Source organism: Anolis carolinensis, chromosome 1 (assembly GCF_035594765.1).
Source record: "Anolis carolinensis isolate JA03-04 chromosome 1, rAnoCar3.1.pri, whole genome shotgun sequence".
Taxonomy (NCBI): domain Eukaryota; kingdom Metazoa; phylum Chordata; class Lepidosauria; order Squamata; family Dactyloidae; genus Anolis; species Anolis carolinensis.
In genome coordinates, this window is record NC_085841.1 from 293,317,315 (window position 1) to 293,341,265 (window position 23,951).

Below are 23,951 nucleotides of genomic sequence, written 5' to 3' on the forward strand. Positions count from 1 at the left end.
AAATGATAAAAACCCAAAATTATCATTTCTTTTTTTCTGTAAAAAGACGATTAGTGGTCCCCAGTACTTCAAAAAGGATTCTGATGAGTATTCTCTTATCAAAAATGATAGTTTGGACAATTCATCTAAACCACTTTTCCATAGTTCCCATAACAAAATCCTAATTAAGTGTCCTCCATCTTTGTAAATATTAAACACAATTCACTTCTTTCAAAAGTCTATCAATTTTCTCAGTATAGCATAAAAAAGATAACATGCCATATTTGTTATCCTACAGAAAGATAATAAAAGGTCAGTTCTAATATCTATCCATTAGAGATAATTAATAATAATTCTATTAAAATAAAAAGCAATATTCGATTTTCCCACTCTTATCATCCATGTTTAAGCATTAAAGTTAACACAGAAATTATTTATATTCTAATAGCATTACAGTAATGCCTTTTCTATAATTTAAAGTTGTATATTATAAAACCATAATATAGTCATAATAAAACCCAACATAGCAATTAATACAGATGTTTTTTTCTGTTTTTTTTTATTCTAATGGTAAAATAACAATGCAGGCAGTCCCCAAGTTATGAACAAGATAGGTTCTGTAGATTTGCTCATAGATTAAATATGTTTTTATGACGGAACAGAGATTTGGTTAGCATAGGGAAGGGTTAACACCCCTATGGTGTTTATTTTGCTGTCTGTGCCCCTGTTCAGAAGATTTCACCTCACTTTCTGTCCCTGATAATTGGATTTTGAGAAATTTGGCTTGTTGTGGAAACAAGGATTGGTGAAAAACTTCAGTTGAGACACCTTTTTCCTGTGATATCTCTACCAGGAATGAATTTCCCTTCTGAGGGCTAGATTTTTCTTCTTTCCTATTGTCTCACCCCCTGTTTTAACTATGAGTCATTTGTAAGTTGGATGTTTGTAACTCAGGGACTGCCTGTAATGTATACAGTACAACTCCCATATCTCTAGGGGATATGTTCCTAGATTCTCCCCAAAAATGTGAAACTGTGGTTAATAGCAAGTGCTATATTTGCATGTGGGAAGGAAGAAGGACCAGAGCTTGGATAAGGGGCTGGAGGGGAGGGGACAACTTCTGTTCAATCATCTGAACCCAATTTCATCCATTGAAACCTGACCAGGGATGTGGAACAATGTCCAGAAGCTGTCTTCCTTCCTCTGTTCACCACCCTAAAGCAGCCACTGTAATGAATAAGCAGGGCTGATCATGCCTTATCTGCCCCTTCACTGCCTGGTTGCCTGCTGGCAATGCCTTATCAGGCAGCCCTGCTTCCTTCTCACAGAAGCTACCACTTGCTTCTCATTATGTTGTTCTAAACAATCTAAAATATCTCACATATTTATTTCATTATCTTCTAGTAGTCACACTGATATGCATGAATAAAATCGTAAAAAATATGTTTAATCTTTCAACCAAAATCATCAAAATCTTAATCATTATTTAATAATGAGATGAGCCTATAATTCTTTGCCAGTGTCAAAACCTGTCCTTTTGAAATTAACGCTACAGTCACCTCTTTCCATGACTTGAGAATCTTCCCATTCTTGAACACTGTAATTCAGTATCCACTGGAAGAGCAATAAAAGTATGTCCTCAAAACATTTATCATAAAGAGTTGCTATGCCATCCAATCCAGGTACTTTACCAGTCTTAATCTTATCAAATATCTCCCCTACTGTTACATGATCTTTCAAAATCTGTTTCTGAGAGTGTGATCTTGGGAAAATTTTGTTTATCTAGAAACTCATATATCGTATCTAAAGAAATTTGATAGATTGTATATAAACAGAAGTAAAATATATGCAAAAACTTTCTGCGTATTTACATTTTCAATTATTACTTTCCCTCGTGTGCAAACTATTTGCTTTTTTTTGGGGGGGGGGGGGGGTCAGGTTGTAACAGCTATTGGAGAAAGATTTCCCTCCTTTTTTCATGTTATATAACACTAAGGCATAACATTGTTTTTCCTTTGGGAGTTGAGAAATACTTTTTAAAGACTTGTTCATTTGTGTAATTCCTGTCTTCTCTTTTTAAATAAGGTGAAAAGTTTACAAGTTCCTAAGTGTGATATTACTCTTGCATCCAAATAAAGTACATTTTCATATGTTTTGCTGAATGGCCACTTACAGTAATGTGCCTGTGGGGATAGATGACATTTTCAGATTTTTACATTAGGACATATAAATGTGACCTGAAATAAACTGTTACTTTAAGTGGTCATATATATTAGAAGTGTATGGTGATTTTAATGTCTTCATGGTTTAACTTACTCTTAATATAATTCCATACACAGCTGTCACACACAAACGTTTTTTTCTCCCAGAACTGCAGGCTTTTTTTTACTGATATACAATATACACAAACATTGTTCTACCAATTGTAGGCCGTAATTAAGTTTTTCTGTTTGACTATGTAATGTGAGATTGCTAGCAACATGTATTTGATGCTTGCCTATGTAGAACAAACTATACAATAGCTAATTTTATTGGTAATTTGGGTGCATTATTGAAAGTACAAACACAATATCCAAAGTAAGGAAGTTTCTGCTTTCTAATACTGCAGATTCTCTCATTGTAGACATTATCTTATGTAATGTGAGAAGAAAAAAGCATGAGCAAAGCAATACTTGGAAATTAGGTTATTATTTAGATAGCTTTTACAAATGAAAGGTCATTTGTAGGAACTATCTAAATAATAAATGAAATGATTATAGCATAAGTACTGGGAGAAAGGGAGGATGGTAGTTTAATTTATAGACAGATAGCATTGTTCTTAAAGAAACAGATATAACTTATCACACATAATAAAGACAAATGTATAATCTAAGAATGCACATCAATAAATATACAATATCACCAAAGAAAGACAGTTATACCAGTTGAGAATGCTTTATTCAGAAATCCCCCTCAATGGATTGTTACCTTGACGTGGTAAGGGGGCTTGCAGGTTCCAATGAACCTGCGGGCACAACCACGGGAGTCTCACACTCCCAGGAGTGGTCACAGGGGAGGATCCAGACCAAGAACAATCCGAAGACCCAAGGACCTTAACGGCGGAGCAGGCGGAGGATAACATGTTACATGTTACAACGGCTGTGAAGGCAGAAGAAGGCAGCAACAGACTGAGAAGCCACTCTCGTTGTGTTAATCACACCACTGCTGGGACCTCAATCTGTGAAGACTGTGTGTTGACCGGCCGTGCACCGACCTCCACACATTAAAAAAATCACACACTGGCGTCTTCCAAGAAATGGAGGACCATCATCCTCGAACTACGAGGGTTCGCCTAAGTAAAGTATTCAGAAATCCAAAATCCAGAATAGTCCAAAATCCAAAATTGTCTATATGGGAGAAAGTGACACCTTTTTACTTTCTGATGCAATGTATACAAACTATTTCATGCACAAAATTATTTTAAAATGTTTATATAGAGCTACTTTCAGGTTTTTTTGTATAGGGTGTATATGAAACATACATGAATCTTGTGTATAGACTTGGTCCCATCCCAAGATATCATCATCATATCATAGGCAATTCTTTGTGGCGAGTATGATCATCTTCCAAGGGTAGAGTCTTGTCAATAGGTCTGTAAGTGATAGTAGAGACCTATTCTGGATGCGCATGGTCTTTCTCAGTGAGAACATATATTTCTAGTGTAAGGCAGTCCTGACAAGGCTTTGTTTGGCGCAGCTTCCTCTTGGCACCTTTCTCCCTTTCACCCTATTTGTGATATAATGTCTCTGCAAATATTCCAAATCTGTTAAAATCTGAAACACTTATAGTGCCAATCATTTCTGATAAGGGAGATTCAACCTATAAATATAAACCCAAGACTCAAAACTGTTTAAAAAACAAGTTACACATAAATGTAAATCAAAACCATTTTGGGGGAAAAGCATGTCTTAGTTGCATGTTTAAGGGTCATCAATTTGGGGACCAAATGGCTGGAGTAAGATGTGAAGTCCAGAAACATGGATCAATAACCAAAAAGCCTTGTTTGTTTCTGGTTTCTAGGCTTATTTTTCAACATTGGTTAGATGATGTCTAAATCTGGACACCTTTCCTTTTTGAGAATGAAACCATGTGGACTCCTTACCCGCTGGGATCAGTTCCCTTGAGTATTTCTTTAAAAGAATAGTATTCATAAAAGTAATATACCTGCTCATATGGATGCGCTCGCAGTTTTTCAGAGCAGCACTTCCTAAAAATAGTATTTGAATGACTATACTACATTTAAAATTGGATTAAAATACACTTTACAGTATATCTAAATCACGCTTAAGCTAGCAGTATTTCTTGCTAACTGCAGCTGACTCCGCAGGGTCATTAAATCCTTGGATCGTAAGTGAACCATATTATCATCCTGCCTTCCCTCCCATACAAACCAATAGCTTGTAGCACTTAAGAAATGTCTTGCTATTAGTTAATCTGCTGTTTCCACATAGTACCAAGTACATTGTATTTGTGTCTACTCAGCGTGTTAAATATATACAGAATATAGAGTGGCCTGTTTCCTTTGCAGAAAATTTGCAGTACAGACTGCATACATATTCCCACAACCCCCTTGGCCAAAGTTGTGAGCAGAGCATTTGTAGTAGACATACAGGAAACAGAAAGTGCTTAATCCCTTTCTCTGCTATGCATTCTGATACACTTCATGAATCTTCTTTCCAGCTCATCTTATTTCCAACCTTGAAGTCTAGCTAGGGATGATGCAGAAAAGGCAAGGGATAATTTATGGGTGGTAAAAGATTCATCATTTGCCAACAAAACTCCCTTGCAGATGTTCTCCTCAACCCTATATTTGTTCTTCCACACTAGCTTTGTGAAGTGTTCATAGAATTATAGAATTGGAAAAGGGACCACAAGGGTCATCTAGTCCAACCCCTGCCATTCAGGAACATAGAATCATATCACTCCTGACAGATGGTCATCCAGCCTCTGCTTAAAAGCCTCCAGAGAAGGAAACCCTACCACATTCCAAGGCAGTAGCAAATTCCAAGGCAGCAACAAATATTTATGATGATGCTTTTATGTAAAGCTGTTTTGAGTCCCCTCTGGGGGACATAAAGTAGGGTATAAATAAATATAAAAACAATAATATTCACTGCCAAACAGCTCATACCATCAGAAAGTTCTTCCTAATCTTTAGGTAGAATCATGAGGTTTATGAGGTTAGGAATTTTGCATTGCTCTTCTAAAGTGTTATTGCTACATTTGAATAGATAGATAGATAGATAGATAGATAGATAGATAGATAGATAGATAGATAGATAGATCGATATGAATGAAAGGTGCATAGAGCAGCCAAAATGAATAGGTAACTAGAATGATTTCCCAAGGGGAAAAGTAGTAAGTTGATAGGGAGACATTTTTCTCCCCCATAATACTAAACCCCCTGGGTCAACCATGGAAGCCAAATAGTGGGTGGTTCAGGACAAATAAAAAGCAGTACTATACTTGTTTACACACATTACATAGTCAGCTGTGGAACTTACTGGGTCAAGATATAGTGAGAGTTGTCAGTTAGCAGAGACAGTCAGCATAGACTGCCATTTTCTGAAACAACTACCTGGAGATGGTTACAGTTTTTGCAAGAGTTGTCCCAAAGTAATGATGCCCTAGCTGCTTTGTGGTGATAAATCAAACAAGCATTGACAGGTGTTTTTCATTTCATGACCCACCCTTAGAGTTATTAACACTCTTCCTTTTATAGCACTTAAGATTAATTTTCACCTGCAACTTAATATTCATGTGTTCTCAGTTCATTTTCTCACTTTAATTATTCGCCTCCCCCCCTTCTTTTCCACACTGCAACTGGATAGAAGAGGTGTTCAAAATAATTATACAGCATTATAAGAAATATAAAAGGCGAGAGTAAAACACGAAGTCCCAGGTCTTTTAGCCTAATGAGCCAGTATGCAGTTATCCTGCAATATCTAGCAGTATTAATTGGTGAAATGAACTGTAGAGCAACTGGTATTGCTCTTCTAAAGTGCAGTCAGTATGTGAAAAACATTTTACATAGTAAGGACTACATCAGCAGTTGAGCATACATTTGACAGTGTTTTTCTTTCTGACTTAGCGGTATCTGGCTATATACTTTTGGAACTGAAATCAGAATGCTGGACTAGGTGGTTTTTTGTATGCATAACAATATGTGTACTACAGATATAGGTTAGGATCTAATTGGTGACATTATACCAGTACCCTTTCTTTTGTTGCTCATTGTAGAATAGTATGTAATGGTGGAAACTGTCAAAAATAAATTTGAGGGTTCCATCCCCATCAAAGGCAAATTTGAAGGGAATATGTCAGAACTACCTTGGCCCGGTTTGGCTCATTTTGGTTAGCTCCAACTAGAGCAGACCAATTAAATCAGTTGTTGACTGGTGAGTTAGCATACAGGTAAACCCATGTCATTTGGTGGGTTTTTATCTGGCCAAGGCTAAAACAGAATTTATACTCTTTATTGGTGGCGATGACAAATAAAGCATGACAAATAAAGCCCTATCCCTGGCACAGTTTTCAACCGTTAGTGTTTGACATAGTGCTCGATGTCTCACACATTCAGAAGACCTGTTAGTGATGTCTGCATAACCTGCCAAGGGACTTTTAGAAGAAAAAGCATTTTTGTGACATATTCAGCAGGAAGATGGGAGGATGGCTTAAATATATACACAACTATGTGTGTATATATCTAAGATTGTCTTTAATCAATAGCCAAAAATATTACCAGTGAGTCTGCTCATACTCCTATATAAATATTATGATAAATATTATGAGACTCCAATACTTAAAAAAAAACTTAAACAGATTGTTGATGTTAACCCTGCCTTTCTGAAATCCAAGTCAGTGGCCTGATGGAGTAACTACAGACAGAAACAGACTAGTTGAAAAAGATGCTCAATCCTTCAGTCTAAAGAGATAGGAGTGTCCACATTTCATAGATTTTGAAGCACACAGAACTAAATAATGAAAGACATCAAACCAAGAGCTCTTACTGGCAGCCCTGGATTATCATTCAGTTCCCTAGACATATTGTCTTGGCTTTCATCGTCTATAACCTTGTAAGGAGTCGTTGAATCACTATTGTTTGAAGGGCTTTGTCTTGCCATGCAAGTCTGTCTAGGTTTTGGCATCTTTGGGAAAGTTCCATCACATATTTGAAAGGGATATGAAACAGAGCTTTCTTGATGTCCACTCCCAGATTCGAAACTCCTATTTCCCCCTTTTTCTCTTCTCCTTCCAGCAGTAGCAAAAATTTGCTCAAATCCTGTTTGGGCCTTATGTCCTCATAAGTAGACTTATGACATCACATGGGGCTTTTGCTTCATCTTACGAGACTTCCAGGACAAAGCCAAGCGGAGCTCATCACATGACGCAGGGCTACTTACAGCAGGACTCTGTCTTGGAAGCATTGTAGGATGGAGCCCTGAAAACACAGGTGGCTACTCATGCCCTCATTACCTAATCCAGGGACAGTGTGTAGGGAAGCCAGACAACAATGCTTTCCCCCCTGCAATGGGGAAGGAGGTGATGCAGGCGATGCGGGGTGCTTAATGCTTGTTTCCCCTTGCTGCCCCATGGATTTGCCCTGCTGTTGGACAGATTCTCTTGCTATCCCCCAGCTTAAGGACCTCCATGTGATGAAGTCCTTTGGCTTCTAGGAATTAGAATTGCACAGTTGCGCAACATCAGCATTCCATAGAGAGTTGCTGTTATGTAGCAGAGCTGGCAAAGCACCTAGTGAACAATGACAACCAAGGTGTACAATGCAGTCTGCCTTTTGCACACCAGTGTGCAATGTTCACCAGTGAGGAATACACATTGGTGTGCAATGCTACCATGTGCATCATGTACCAATGAGCATCTGGTTCTCATATCAACCTCCTGCTACACATCTTTACAATTCTATAAAAAAAGGTGTCTTAAAGCCTCTGCTACATATCTAAGTTACATAATGTAATAGGACATATAGGATTTTGGCTTACATTTTTATTTAGTGGAACTTTTGGCACCTGAAGGAAGGCTAACTGTTTGGATACTGGCTATATTGCTTAATTTGGAGGTGTGTATGTTACATTTACAGTAAGATTTGATTATTGTTAGCAGGCTCAGACACATCTTGGGGAAGAAAGTTGTAAATAAGTGATAAATATATTAGGTGTTAAAAAGACCCTTTGTTTGAAGACTGCCAGTTTCTTATGTTCAGTAAATCTGCAGATGCCTGTTCTGATTATGTATTTCAAAAGCTTTTAGTCTTGATGAAGTGTGAAGCAGCTGGGCTGGTACTGACTCAAGAGAGACCAACTAATGGGTTCTCCAATTCCATCATCTAAGAGGCTTAATACAATTGGTCCTAGACCTTCTCAATGGTTTTAAGATGGTGTAATTTGTTCATGGTTAATAAAACAATCTTAGAAGTGCACACTATAATGTTTTCCATTACCAACCTTCTATTCAATTTTAACTATTCACAGACCTCTTATACATATTTTTATCCTCAAAGCTTCCAGTCTGCACAGTCAGCATATTTTCAGGTAATGAGGTTTAATAGGCAGTAGTGACTGATGAACTGTTTCAACATGGTGCCATTACAATACTGAGATACTGCAACGAGAACCCTGGAAAAATGGGAGCAGCATAAATTTGAGTTAATTCAGTTTCTCCACACTTTCGGTTGTCAGAAAAAAGAACAAACAGTATTCTACATCTTTCATCATGTTATACCTAGGTTGAAACAGATAAATGTTACACCTGCATTAACAGGGAACTTAATTCAGTAGCTTCAGCTGTGTAAACATTTACTGAAAATTATTGGAGCAGAACTAAAAAGTCATACTTTTTCCATAAAATTGTAAATTGAGTATCAAGAGGCTGCCAAAGACCTTGTTTCCATCTCCTGTCATGGTATATTGAAACCATAGTTTGAAATTCTGGAAGTCATAGTCCAAAAACTTAACTTTGTCCACCTTTGCTTTTCATCACCGTTCCCAATGTCTCATCTCCTGATGGCAATCTGTAATCTTGTAAACAGTTTATTTGTGTAGCTCTGTCTTTCTTGGGTCTGCAGATAGGAGATTACTCTATCTAGCTCCTGGGATGTGAGGAAAGAAGAGGGTATTATTGTATGTATGTGTATGTATATGTATGTGTGTGTGTGTGTGTGTGTGTGTGTGTGTATACACACATATATATCGAAATATACAGTTAATCGTTTTTCCAAAGATGCAATAATAGAGAACCAATATCTGTGATGGGAAAGTACATGGTATTTTGAAAAAAAAACCATATACATATATTTCACATCTTAATACAACTTATATCATTGAGCATATTAACATTTTGCATGCTCTAATCTAAAATAACAGTGAACAAAACAGTAACCTGCTACCCATCTAGTTTTCACTTTTCCCCTCTTTAAACATATGATACTTATAGTTCTATTACAATTTTCTATGCAATTTTGTATATTCTATTTTATTGTAATCCCATATCACCCCCATTTTTTTGTGTCACCTTCACCTGGACCAACTCGTCTTATTTAGTTTTCCCAAAATTTCATTGTTTTTATTGCAGTTTTGTTCCCTTTTCCTTCAATGAATATATATTCTACTAGCTGTGCCCGGCCACGCGTTGCTGTGGCGAAGAATGGTGGTATGGAAAATAAAGTATTGAGGAATTGGTGGTAGTTAAGGTAAAGGGTAAACGTTTTCCCCTGACGTTAAGTCCAGTCATGTCTGATTCTGGGGGTTGGTGCTCATCTCCATTTCTAAGCCGAAGAGCCATCGTTGTCCATAGACTCCTCCAAGGTCATGTGGGATGACTGCATGGAGCAGCGTTACCTTCCCACCGGAGCAGTACCTATTGATGCACTCACATTTACATGTTTTTGAACTTCTGGGTTGGCAGAAGCTGGGGCTAACAGTGGGGGCTCTGTCAGTTCCCCCAATTCAAACCTGCGGCCTTTCGGTCCAGAAGTTCAGCATCTCAGCGCTTTAACATGCTGTGCCATCAGGGGACATTATTTCCTAAAGGTTGTGAATATACAATATTTCTGATTGGGTTTTTTTTTTGTCTGTTGGAGGCAAGTATGAATGCTGCAATTAGGAAAAATGATTAGGATGTAATGGCCTTGCAGATTTAAAGCCTAGCTGTTTCCTCCCTGAGTGATTTTTTTGTTGGGAGGTGTTAGCTGGCCCTGATTGTTTCCTGTCTGGAATTACCTTGTTTTCAGAGTGGTGTTGTTTGCGATATTTTATATGCTTCTACTGTCTGTGGCCCTGAGAAAACAGAGGATTGGCCAGACTTTGATGATGGGAATCCTTTGTTGGGAGGTGTTAGCTGGCCCTGATTGTTTTCTGTGTGGAATTCCCCTATTTTCAGAGTGTTGTTCTTTATTTAGTGTTCTGATTTTAGAGATTGTATTGTTCTGTTTTATTATACCACATTAATTTTTATATATTCTGATTTTAGTGTTTTTGAATACTTGGAGCCAGATTGTATTCATTTTCACGGTTGACCGCAACACAATAATAATAATAATAATAATAATAATAATAATAATAATAATAGTAAGGATAGTAATGATAGTAATAATAATGACTTTTGTAATACATAGTGCTTCACTGCCTTCTCAGCTTCCTTTCTGGAAGAATCCTTTCTTGGGAGGTGTTAGCTGGCCCTGATTGTTTCCTTTGTGGAATTTCCAATTTCCTTGCTTTATTTACTTTCTTTATTTCTTTATTTCTTTATTACTATCGTGGTTTTAGAGATTATATTGTTCTGCATTATTCTATCCTAGAAATTATTTCATATCAAAGTAGAATCTCACTTATCCAACATTCGATTATACAATGTTCTGGATTATCCTTTTCATAATCAATGTTTTTGTAGTCAGTGTTTCAAATTCATAGTGATATTTTACTGGTAAATTTGTAAATACAGTACAGTAGAGTCTCACTTATCCAACATAAGTGGGCTGGCAAAATGTTGGATAACCGAATATGTTGGATAATAAGGAGGCATTAAGGAAAAGCCTATTAAATATCAAATTAGGTTATGATTTTACAAATGAAACACCAAAACATCATGTTAGACAACAAATTTGGTAGAAAAAGTAGTTCAATACGCAGTAATGCTATGTAGTAATTACTGTATTTATGAATTTAGCAATATATCATGATACATTGAAAACATTGACTACAAAAATGTGTTGGATAATCCAGAACGTTGGATAAGCGAGTGTTGGATAAGTGAGACTCTACTGTAATTACTACATAGCATTACTGCGCATGGAACTACCTTTTCTGTCAAATTTGTTGTATAATATGATGTTTTAATGCTTAATTTGTATAACGATTACCTAATTTGATGTTTAATCAGCTTTTCCTGAATCCCTTCTTATTATCCAATATATTTACTTATCCTGCCGGCCTGTTTATGTTGGATAAGTGAGAGTCTACTGTATATTGATCATCTTATATTATCTGCTTAGAACTGGATTATATGAGGCCCCTTCTTCACAGTTGTATAAAATGCAGACTGAAGTGGATTATATGGAAGTGTGGAGTCAAGATAGTCCAGTGCAAAGCAGATAATATAAGATTATAAATGGGTTATATAGCTGTGTGGAAGGGCCTTGAGTCTACACTGCCATATAATCCAGTGCAAATTAGATAATCTGTGGAAGAAGTCTAAGTGAGGCCTAAATCTGCCTGTCCCCTAACTGAAACCTGGCTGTCCCTTGGTTGCTAGGCAACCAAGTGGGCAGAGATTAGCCCTCTAAACTGGCATCAATTGGATAAAAAAAATTATTGCTCTCCCTCTAATTAGGACTTTATTTTTCTTTTCTTTTTGTTGTATCAACCTTGAGGCGTGGATGATGGGTTGTGTTGTCAAATTTTGAGGTTGGGGGGCCTGTACTTTTGTTGTTTTGTGAATCGCCGTGATGCCATCACTCTTTTATATATATAGATAAATGTATCCCATATGTCCCAAACATTCTGTTTGTTTCCAAATACCCTTTTTTACTTTAATGTCCCCAGTGGCACAAAGGGTTAAACCACTGAGCTCCTAAACTTGCTGACCGAAAGGTCCGCAGTTCAAATCCGGGGAGCACAGTGAGCTCCCGCTTTTAGCCCCAGCTTCTGCCAACTTAGCAGTTCTAAAACATGCAAATGTGAGTAGATCAATAGGTACTGCTCCAGCAGGAAGATAACAGCGCTACTTGCAGTCATACTGGCCACATGATCTTGGAGGTGTCTATGGACAACGCCGGTTCTTCGGCTTAGAAATGGAGATGAGCACCAACCCCCAAAGTCGGGCACGACTAGACTTAATATCAGGGGGAAACCTTTACCTTACTTTAATGTCATTGTATTGTTGTTTCCTGTTGTTCACCCTTCTTGCTGATGTCAGTTAGCAGTGGTATAGTAAGGATCAATCTTCAATTTTCTGGCATCTGTAGACTTGTTTATATTATGTAGGTGCAGCTGCATGCACCATTATTTGTGTAGCTTTGTTGCACCATTGGAAAAGCCAGAAAACCCTGTATGACTCCCATTCTCATCGCAACTCAGCGAGGCTAATGGATCTGCAAACAGATGGGTGGCTCAGTGGTGATACATGAGGAAAAGTCTGATTGATCCTTGTGTAAATCCAACATTCCATGTCTTCCATATGTAAATCCAATATTCAGTCTACCAATCAGAAGTGATTTAAACATATTATAAACGATACCTATCTTCTCATCACTGCTGTCAATTTTGATGGTGCTCACCATTGATGCGCATCACACGTCCCTTAGGCAAGTGGTTTTAATAATTATTCAATCTGGTCTCTTAGGCATGGGGAGTGAGGGTTGGTGAATATTTTATGAGCATAGCAACTGTAGCATCTCAATTTCTGTTGTTCTGTTGGATCACAGCATGTGTATATGTGTTTAGTTTGCTTAAAAAGTAAACAAATGTATGAAATCTTGTTGATAAATTGAAAATTTGTTCATTTCCCACCAATGTTCTTTAGCTTCAGTAATTGAATAGAATTGTGCCTGGTAGACTTGTGGTCAAACTAATGAACTGCCAGGTAACTCCTGGAATGAGACAAAGTATACCATCCTAATGGTGCATTTCTGTATATCAGGCAAGGTTAGTTATTTTTAACTACAGTTCCCACAAACCTCAACTAGGATTGGCAGTGGACCAGGATAAAAGAATTGTAGTCCAAGCAAATAGAAGAAACCAGATTTTCTGACTTCTGCCATGCACCCAGTTTTTAGACAAAAGCTGGATGGCCACCTGTCTGGAGTGAAGTTTTTATAATGGAACATAGGCTTCCTTACATTGAATCAGGCTCTTGGTCCAGCTAACACAGGACAGTTAACTGTGGCTGTGCCATTACAGGCTTTCAGGCAGGCTTATTTCTTAACTGAATATGGGACCTTCTGTATGGAAAGCATGTGCTTCTGGCTTACAGCTACAGCAATCTAAATCCTCGCTCCATTTCTTTTTCTTTTTTGCCTTCCTTAATTATGTTGTGGTTGGGACTGTAAGCAATAAGACCAGAGGCAGCGGCAGCTGCCGAATTCTGCAGAGATGAGTGGTTGTCTCACATTGATGTATCTTTACTTAAAATTGCTTCTCATCAAAGAGAGAAATGTCAAGATCAGGTAATGCAGACTTGTTCAGGAAGGCTTCAATGTGGTGTGTAGTGGGAAAGACATTTTCCAGTAATAATGCCATAGGACATTAGTGGCTTTCATTTACTATTTCTTTAAAAGAACACAATAGAGTATGACTTACATTGGCTAATCATATTCTATCCTTTCTTCCTTATGTAGCAAGGCAAGCATTATTTCAATAGAGACGTTTCATCTTGAATGTGTAAAATATTCTGTCTGGGATTTTTATTTTTAAGTTGCTATGGAGTTTGCAGCTTGGATTTTGCCAAGTAGGGCGTCATTGTTCTGAAATGTTAAAACCGAGTGGGAGACTAGATTTTGGCTGTAGGATATTTGGGCAATGTACTTTTTGTGAGATCCCAGGAAACCGTTTTCAGTCTTTACAAAGCCACAGAAGTTGTCTCAATTCCTTTTGTGTTATCAGATGACATCCTAATGATCTGTACATGCAGCCTGTTGCTTACCAACAAAGGGCTGCAACAAAAGAAGTGGATAGACACATGCAGAAGCGGTCTTGATACAATATTGTTCAGAGAAATAAATAAAATGAATTCTTTGCAATTATTTCCCTTTTCTTTTGTTTCCTTTCAGTTTTGCTTTTATAAAATCCCAGCTACCTTTTTTGTATTCAGGTTTTTTTCCAGTGGGGAAGGAAGATGAAACTGCTAACACTGCGTGGTCAAAGCCAGTGACTAACATAGAATTGTAAAGTCTTTCGCTCCATTGCCCGCAGCAAGGAAGAATTACCTGCAGGCAACTTTACTGCCACAGAATAAGAAAGATAGGTAGCATAAGGCTGGTAGAAAATGTTTGAACCTCTTTGTTATATAGTACTGGGATTCAATTGATCTGAATTGTGCTGTAAGTATTGCCACACAGAAACTGGATATGACTTTGCCTATTCAGCTGTTTACTAAAACGTAATCTGTCAATGCTGATGAAGGGCTGTATAAATCGTGTCTTTCCCGTTGCATTTTCTTTGCAGTCTTTGAGCACATCTGTTCAAAGCAGAAACATCTGAGGCAAGTGGGAGGAAATGTGCCATTTCAGTCAGCTGGTCTCTATTTGGTATGCATATGTTGCTGATAAGCTCATTTTCTACACTTCCTTTAAAAAAAGGGTGAATTCAGTGGGAAGCCAGCCAGCCAGGGTCATATGAGCATTGTATATCTAGGGAAGGAAATGCAACTTCTCTTCCACATAGACTAATCTTACTTTTTCCCCCTTTCTCTGTTTTGCAGATGCTGACAGCAACCAGAATTATGTGACCACAGAGCCTCAACTGATCTTCTATCCCAGCATCACCTACGCAATCATTGGCAGCTCGGCAATTTTTGTGCTGGTAGTGGCCCTCCTTGCTCTGGTTCTGCACCATCAGCGGAAGCGCAACAATCTCATGACGCTTCCAGTGCATCGGCTGCAGCACCCTGTCCTCCTGTCTCGGCTGGTTGTCCTCGATCATCCACATCAATGCAGCGTCACCTACAATGTCAACAACGGGGTCCAGTACATGTCCAATCAGCCCTACCACAGACCACCACCAGACATAGACTCCCCACCATCTTATTCAGAAGCTGTACTAGACCAAAGGTATGTGCAACCAGTGTACAACTCAGAGGTAAATCAGTATAAAATGGCTGACGCTCAAATTATGACAACTTTGTTTCTGTGTGGATTTCTGTTCCTCTGCAACAGTATTTATCTTGTCCCAATTGAGTATCAATTCTTGAGAACAAAAGTGTTTTCGATTTTGGAATGCCTGTATTTGCATATACATACATAATGAAATATCTAATGAGATAATGAGATGGGACTCAAATCTAAACACAACATTCATTTATGCTTCAAATACAACTTATACACATAGCCAGAAGACAATTTTATACAATATTTGTAATAATTTTGCACATGAAACAAAGCTTGTGTGTATGTACTAAACTCTCGGAAAGCAAAGGTGTCACTATTTCAGCTACCCATGCGAATGATTTTGGAGTATTTGGGCATTTCAGACAAGGGTTGCTCAACCTTTACTTACCATTATTATTCCATCTGTCCTCATTTTTGCATATAAGAACCTCGGCATTTCGCTGTACAATTTTATTATTGAGACCATATAATTAGCTAATCATCTTATTAGATTTGATTCAAATAATCTATTGGTATTAAGGCTGCCTTCAAATTGCGATTCCCCTTACAATTTCTTTTATGGTGATGTGAAATTTAATTTGAAAAACCTTTTCACTATTTAATGTGCAATATTTGTGTGTGTACATGCAGAGCTGGCCCTAGGTACTTTTCAAGTGTAAGCAAACAGTATTTTTGGCGTTCCCCCCCCCCCCAAAAAACCAATCACTTGCTGCTTCTTTTCTTGTCGAGCCCCCGGCCTCCTCCCTTGCAGCAAGGAAGGAGTCCGGGGCTTTGGCGAGGAGAGAAGCGGCAGCGTTTCCCTCACCAATGCCCCGGCCTCCTCCCTTGGAGCAAGGAAAGAATCCGGGGCTTTGGCGAGGAGAGAAGCGGTGTTTCCCTCACTAAAGCCCTGGACTCCTCCTTTGGAGCAAGGAAGGAGTCCGGGGCTTTGGCGAATAGAGAAATGGACAAAGCCCCAGACTCCTCCCTTGGAGCAAGGAAGGAGGCCCAGGGCTTTGGCGAAGGGAGAAGCGGCGGTGTTTCCCTCGCCAAAGCCCCGAACTCCTGCCTTTCATCAAGGAAGTAGGCCGGGGCTTTGGCGAGGAGAGAAATGGTGACTTTTCCCTTGTCAAAGCCCCGGTCTCCTCCCTTGCAGCAAGGAAGGAGGCCGGGGCTTTGGCAAGGGAAACACCACTTCTTTCCTCGTTGAGTCCCCGGCCTCCTCCCTTGCAGCAACAGAAGAGGCCAGGGGTTTGCCAAGGGAAGGGATGTTGCCCTCATCAAGCTCCCGGCCTCTTCCCTTGCCCAGCCCCCACGCAGACGCTTGAAGCTCCGGGAAGCCCTGGAAGCAGCGTGGCTAGAGGCAGCCGCGGGTTCGATCCCCGCCGTCGCCCTTTCCCTCCTCGCGGTAGAGAGACTGGATGCGCCTCAACTGCGCCCCCTAGAGGATTGTACCTTCCGCAAATGCGTAGTATGCTTACTGCTTGAGCTGCCCCTGTGTACATGCAAACACATATTTGTCTAGCCCATTGAAGTTTGTTCTCTCTTTGAATAAAGTCTAGATCAGAGTTTCAGCCCTCCAAATGTTGGGTTGTGGCTCCCAGCATTCTTCACAAGCTGAGCTAGCTAGGGATTCTGAAATTTCCAATCCAGCATCTGGACAGCCACATAATTCCTATTCCTAAACTAGATCAATATGTCCCTGGGTGCTGCACTCCAAATAGCCTTAATCCAATACCAAGTGTGTGTTATTTTATTCCCACATAATTAAGAAGAAAACATTGTGCTTGCTGCTCTGTTTAAAAATGAGATATGCACACTGCTGCTATAATAGATCTTTAAAGAACTGAACAAATATTTAAAATTGTACAAAATGGCAGTGCCTTGCTGTCTGAGGATGGAAGGAATTTTGTTACTTTTTGTTTGTCACCGGATTCCCTTCAAAGGCTATGCAGTTGATGCTGCATGGAATGTTCAACCTCTGAAGAATAAATAATTTAAGATAAAATCAATTTTTTAAAGGATGGCATTCAAGCAAGGGGGCAGGGAATTGTCATTCACCATTAATGACATCACAAAGTGCCCATGAGATTCATGCCGTCATGTTCTGAAGGCACTCAGAGTCACAATAACCGTTTGTGGGAAGGGAAATTGTATTTCCTAGTGACAAAGTATTGAGCTTTGTGCATTTGCAAAAATGTAATTTCCCTACAGTGGGATTGTTACTTTGAGGCAGCTGGATCACTTGCAACAATTAAGTAAACAAAGCTCATTTACTCATATCAAAACTCCTTTTGGGAAAAAATACAACCTATAGGATTTTGTTTTGTTCATTCTAAATTGTGGGAGCTGATGGCTAAAGACTCCATGTGTTTAGTGTGAAAATTGGCTTAGCTTCAGGGACTGTTTCAATGAAGCTCCTGGAAACTGATGGCATATCTGCCTTCATCATATGATGCTAATCTAATAAAAAGTATAATCTGGTGTAGAAACTATATAGCTGCAATATAGCTGTGTTTTTAGAAATAGAAAGTTAGTTCATTTCTTGGCATTGCTACTAAGATCAATATTGGTTTCAATTGAGATAGTGGCAGCAGCTTTGTAATTTTGATAACCCCCCAGCAGGCTTTACACTTGATCCTGCAATCCATGTATTCGCTGCTGCTGCTGCTTTCCAAGGTGCAGTGAGCAATGATGCACCCAGTGCTCTCCTAGAAGCAGTGCAACAGGCAGTGGTGACATGACCCCATGGGGTCCCTGTATCTTTGCCTTTCACAATGTGGCCTGCTACCAGGAGAGGATTGGGCATGTAATTGCTCACCACCCTGCCCTCCAGTGCCTCAGAAATTCCTCTGTTGACAAACTGCCTAACTTAAAATGAAAGCAGGAAAAACAGCTGTGTCTCCTGATGCAGGATCTCAATTCCTTATTTAAAGTACGATACTTAAAAATATAGCTTTTCTTCTTCCTCATAGTAGTTTCAGTTTCATTCACTTCCACTCGTTTACTGTGCATTTCACAAGTGGTGCCTATAATCAATCCAGGAATTGATTTAGTTATCTGCCTTTTACTTCTCACCATACTTCAGGCAGGGGACACCCCTTTTAAATATCATTTCATTGAGTGCTCTATGACATATATTCATTTAAACATTAATTTGTCAATTACTTTTGAAGTCAAAGGTTTGTAAAATCACTCACAGCTAAGAGGAGTTAGGTTTACTGAGCTGGGTTGTCATCCAATCAATGTTTTATGAGTCAGTTTTCCTAAAATTCTGGATCAACTCCCAATCCCCAAAGCATTTGCTTCTGTACAACACAGTAATGGTTTTTCTACAAAGACTTTATCAGTCAGATCATGTACATTTTCCATGAAGCTTTACTTCAATACAGTGATTTCATAAATTGGTGGAATAAATTCTGATGCTCCACTTCTCATATAACCAGTGACATGGCAATTTATTTGTATTTTTCAGCAGACCTCCATGGTTTGATCTTCCCCCACCTCCTTATTCTTCAGATACAGACTCCCAAAGTCATATAGACCTACCTCCTTATCGCTCTCGAAGTGGGAGTGTGGCAAGTACAGGTGATGCAGTGGCAAGGAGTCCCGTGACTTTGAATGGTACTCCAACAAGAAACACTGTCACAAGTTTGGACTATCACAGTACACTACATGGCGCTACAGTTGAACAAAGTGAGACTCTGATCAACTCAGTTTGTGTCAGGGAACTGTAAACATTAATTTGTCCGGTTCTTCTGGAGGTCGGCTTGGACTTGGAGAGGCGCTAAGAAGTCAAACGTCACGTGGACTCTTCCTTGGACAACCAGTGCAACTCTTTGGGAAACTTTCCCAATCAAAAGGCCCTTGAAATGGACTAGAGATGTGCAGACTCCTGTTAAGTCATCTCTACATTTGGTTTAAAAACATATGAATGGAAAAAATATATGCCGGTGGTTTTAGTCAAGATAAACACAAATATTTTATGCTGAGTTCAGGGAACAGTACAGAAATTTCAATTTGGATTCATGTTGCCTATTTGCCTTTAAGGTCTTTCAGGGGTATTTACTGTGAGTATGTGTCTGGATATAATATATACACATGTACCTCAGTATACTCCTATAGTTGAAAACATCTCATGCTGTATTTTTAAACTGTATTTATGTCTGTAAATATGTACATAATGTGTGAGTAAATGAAATTTGCATTGTGCAATCATTGGATGGTGTTGCTGGTGGCAACTGGAAGTCTCTAGCTCCTCAAATACCTCCAGAGATGAAAAGTAACTCATTTAGTCAACCATAAATTAAATCCAAATATTAGCCTCTACTACAGTGGTTCTCAGCCTGGGGTCCCCAGATGTTTATGGCCTTCAACTCCCAGAAATCCTAACAGCTGGTAAACTGGCTGGAGTTTCTGGGAGTTGTAGGCCAAAAACATCTGGGGACTCCAGGTTGAGAACCACTGCTCTACTGGATCAATTGACTTGATATAAATGTTGACTCTAGTTGGGATTAGCAATTGGATTTAGGTATCCTCCTTACATAAAGTTTTATTTTCTGTTATCAGATAAACTTTATGCCCTATTTTGACCACAAGGTGTAAAAATGTCTTGTTTAAAGACTCATGGGGTTATTACAACCACCTAATATAACTTCTTTCAAGTTAGGATTTCAAAAATTCTACCATTCTGATTTTTGTAATAATTTGTTTGACTGAACCAAATTTCAACTTCTGTGTATTTTGGAGTGTAGGTTAGTCACCAGTTTTGACAGAGAGAGAGATCGTGATCTTTCTCTTACTCTTGTTCCCCCTCTCAAGCATATGCCCTTGTCTTTGGAGTTATTTCTGGCTCCTTGTGTGCCAAAATCCAGCTTTTGAGGTGCCTGAACCAGTTGGGGCTTCCTTGTTTCTCTGGTTTTAAAGGAGATAAATATAAATGCCCCATGTTCATCTTTTCCTAGTCATCTGAAGTGCCTTGGATTATGCAGATACCAAATTTCAGAGCTGTAGCTCATCAGGAAGTTACTTCCATGATCTATGCATGAGATCCAAACTTTGTTACATTTTTACTCTATGTAAAGTGCGGTTTAGTACCAACATATAGTCTGCTGGGTGAAATTATGACTGATTCATACTTTGCACCCAAAACTCATTACATTTGCTGCATAACTGAAATTCACACCAGCATTCAGGCCAGGATTCACCTTTACTTTGACTGTACACTTTGAAGTATCTGCGATAGTAAAGCTATATCTGCTCTCTGGTGTGAATCAGTCTTTAGAATGCCAATACTTTGGCATCATTCAAACTACCAGCTACTTTAATAACATCACTAGTAATGACATTTTTTTTCCTTTACAGTTTGACCCATAGTGCAAAAAAAGTTCCGATAAATGGATCTTTTTGTGACAATCCAAATTGCAGGCACTAGGAGCAAGATCTCAATCAGAATTACTGGGGGAGGGGTCATCCTTCCCTAACTCAAACACAGTATCATCAAAGTCTAGGTTAGTTTCCCCATCTTAAAGGAAAGGGAGATATGGCTTGCTACAGATGTCTTTGAAGTAGTATTCTGCTTGACCTTATGGTACTGCTTTAATAGGTTCTATTTGAATACCGTGTCTGCTTTTAAAATAACTGGCCTCTCTCTCTCTCCCCCCCCCCCCCCAAACAATTTAGAATGTACATATCTACATTTGTGCTGAGATACTTAGACTTCAAAAATAAATGCATTTTAATGGTTTGTATGCATTTTTCCCCTTTTCAATTAACTTTGCATTTGGTTACTGGAGAATAATTTTTGGAGATATTTGAATAAGGTATAAATAAAGCAATATAAATGAACTGTACTTTTCCTGCTCAGTCTAGAAAATTGCTTGGTAACATGACATATTTGCCCAGCATATCACTGAAGTGTGCACATTTGGTGGATGTTAAAATATCCTTCAAAGGCAGTTATATTTTCATATTCATATATCTTTATACTGAGCACTCTAATGTGGAAACACTAAACCCCTGAAGGGGCCATATATTTTGAGGAATGTTAGGAATTTGAGCATTTCATAACAGGATTTAAAGTAAACATTGGATTAAAAAGAGGTTTCTAACCTTATTTTAAACAGCAAGGCATAAACGGAGCAGCTTTTATGTGCCCTGCAATGCATTAGCTAAGTTTTGTTTCCCTAAAGTATAATAGTTGTTTATGTAGGTCCAGATCCAAAGATCTGCTTTTGGCACACCTCAGGGCTTGAACCTTTATAGTATTAAAAAAAGAAAAGAAAAGAAAGAGCACACAGATGTGTTATATCGCACATTTGTCACTCCTGAACAATTCTCCATACTTTACTTACAAGATAAAGCATTTACTACACTCTCTGTGCATGTCCGTAACATACTAAGCTAAATATCTCGAAAGTTCAACACAAAAAAAGAAATAGATTACTGATCAACTTTTAGGAAATAGTTTGAGGTACACAAACTACCACAGCTTTCTGCACTGTTTAACTAACCACCATACCACATTGAGAAATTTCCCAGTCATAGGACACTTCGGCCTCTATTCAAACATGGAGAGGCACTGAGCTCATCACATAAGTTAAACTACTTCTAGCAGTCATGCATAGCCCTCTGTGGTTGAAAAAAGGTAGAACTCTGGCATTCGGACACTTACGCCTCTTTTCTAGCATGGAGAGGCATGGAACTCGTCACATGTTCCAGGGTTGAACAGAGGCTGAAATGTCCTGAAAGGATGGAACTCTGAACACAGGGCAGCAATTGCGTTCAGCGTTCTTACCTCTTATCACACTGTAGTTACACCTTTACAACTGAAAAACAGAGGTGATGGGAACCATCAAATTTTCCAGTCCTATTTCATTTCCCAATCATCAGCAGTCTCTTGTGTCCTGTGGAGTTCGATGCAGAACAATAGGATCCTATGTAAAGCAATGGTTTAAACCTGGATCACTGCCTCTTGTATCTTCTAGGGTTTGATGCAGATCAATAGGATCACATGGAAAGCAACAGTTTTAGCCTGAATCACTGCCTCTTGTATCCTCTAGGGTTCCATGCAGATCAGTATGATCCCATGGAAAGCAATGGTTTTAACCTGGATCAATGTGTCTTGTATCCTATGGGCTTTGATGCAGAACCATAGGATCCCATGGAAAGAACTAGTTTTAAACTGGTGTCAGCTTTGGGCAGGACAGGGTATCTCTTGGTTTTTGAATATTTTTTCTCCTAATTAAAAACAAAAAAAGTAATGCTGACCTTGTGATAAATGTAAGATGAATGTATTGCCAGCTCTTAAGTTTCCACGTGTGAGTGTGATGGGGAGGCAGAATGTTGACTATGTAAGAGGGGCGATTCTCTACCCTTAAAGGTACGGTCACCCATGCTTTCCCCCCTCAATGTGATGAGGTTGTAATACATAATCAATAATCAATTTATAAATATAAATAAGAAAGCTCTGCAAAATATTTAACCCCCAGCGGAGGAAATGTGCTAATACTGAATCCTGGATATGTGGCTATCTTGTCTCTGCTTTAAGATGAAGGGACATCTACTACAGTCAACCTTCCACATTGACTGGGGTTAGGGGTGCAAACCCATGTGAAAGTGAAAAACGTGAAAAAATAAATTCCTATTTTTCCCTAGGTTTTCCAGTATGTCTCTGTAGTCAACGTCTGCTGGAAACTGACCACAAAATTATAGTGGAGGACATTGGACCTTGTCACATAAGGATATAATCTGTTTAGCATCCCATATTTTTTTAGGACTGGATGCATACTGAAAATACTGCGCTTTGACATCACACCATGGAAGGCTAGCTCCTCCCCATCCATTCAAAACACCCTCTAAATCACTCTATGACCTTTTTAAAAAGTATAGTTGCTGATTGGATGCATACAGATTTTCCTATCACACACAAAAATAGCACTTCAGCAATGGAAGAATCTGTAGTATTTCAAGAAATGCAATTAGAATTCTGTCTGCAAATAATCCATTTCTGTGATGCTTTGCAGACTAATTCCGAAGGAATTCTGATAGGATGGGGCAAATGTCATGTGATGGGACCTGTTCAAAAAACAACCTCAAACAGTCTCAGAAACAGAGTATTTCCTCATATGATAAAGTCCCTAGAGATTTCTAGAGAGATGTTTTCTCTAGAAATCTCTTAGGTCTTCCCACATAAGTGGAGAAAGTTTCCCATAGACTCATACTGGAGGACCTAAAGAAGGGACATTTTAAATCAGATCTGCGACTCATCAAATCCAAAAATGGCAAAACCGCAAATGCAGAGGGTCAACTCTACTTTGCAAGACATTCTACCATAAAACATGACATGGGAATATTTTTACTCATGTTTAATATAATACATTTTATTGGAGGACAATGGATGTATTAAATTTGTTTTTATAGCTTTTAATATTACATTAAGCTTATAATATTAAGGATATAGTATTAAAAGTGTATAGTTTGATACTTTTTAATATACCATTTACAAAAGGTTTTTGTAAATCTTGTAAGAAATAACAGCTGGTGGAGATATGTTTGAAGGCAAGCAAGTCACCACCATTAACCTGTGCATCTGCTATACACCTTCATTTCCTTTTTG

At 38.6% G+C, this 23,951-nt stretch overlaps 1 protein-coding gene across 3 annotated transcripts in view; it reads left to right on the forward strand.

Annotated features, from left to right (window-relative positions):
• ldlrad3 (low density lipoprotein receptor class A domain containing 3) overlaps positions 1-21,181 on the forward strand; it is a 245,617-nt gene extending 224,436 nt beyond the window's left edge. The window contains exons 5-6 of one of the 3 annotated variants that reach the window (XM_008105879.3): positions 14,950-15,298; positions 18,810-21,181. In XM_008105879.3, coding sequence (XP_008104086.1) covers positions 14,950-15,298; positions 18,810-19,071 — 611 coding nt within the window. In that variant the 3' untranslated portion in view covers positions 19,072-21,181. Of the gene's footprint in view, positions 1-14,949; positions 15,299-18,809 lie in introns of those variants that run through there. The other 2 variants (XM_008105887.3, XM_062967887.1) reach the window with 2 other exon arrangements.
• The last annotated feature ends 2,770 nt before the right edge of the window (positions 21,182-23,951 follow it).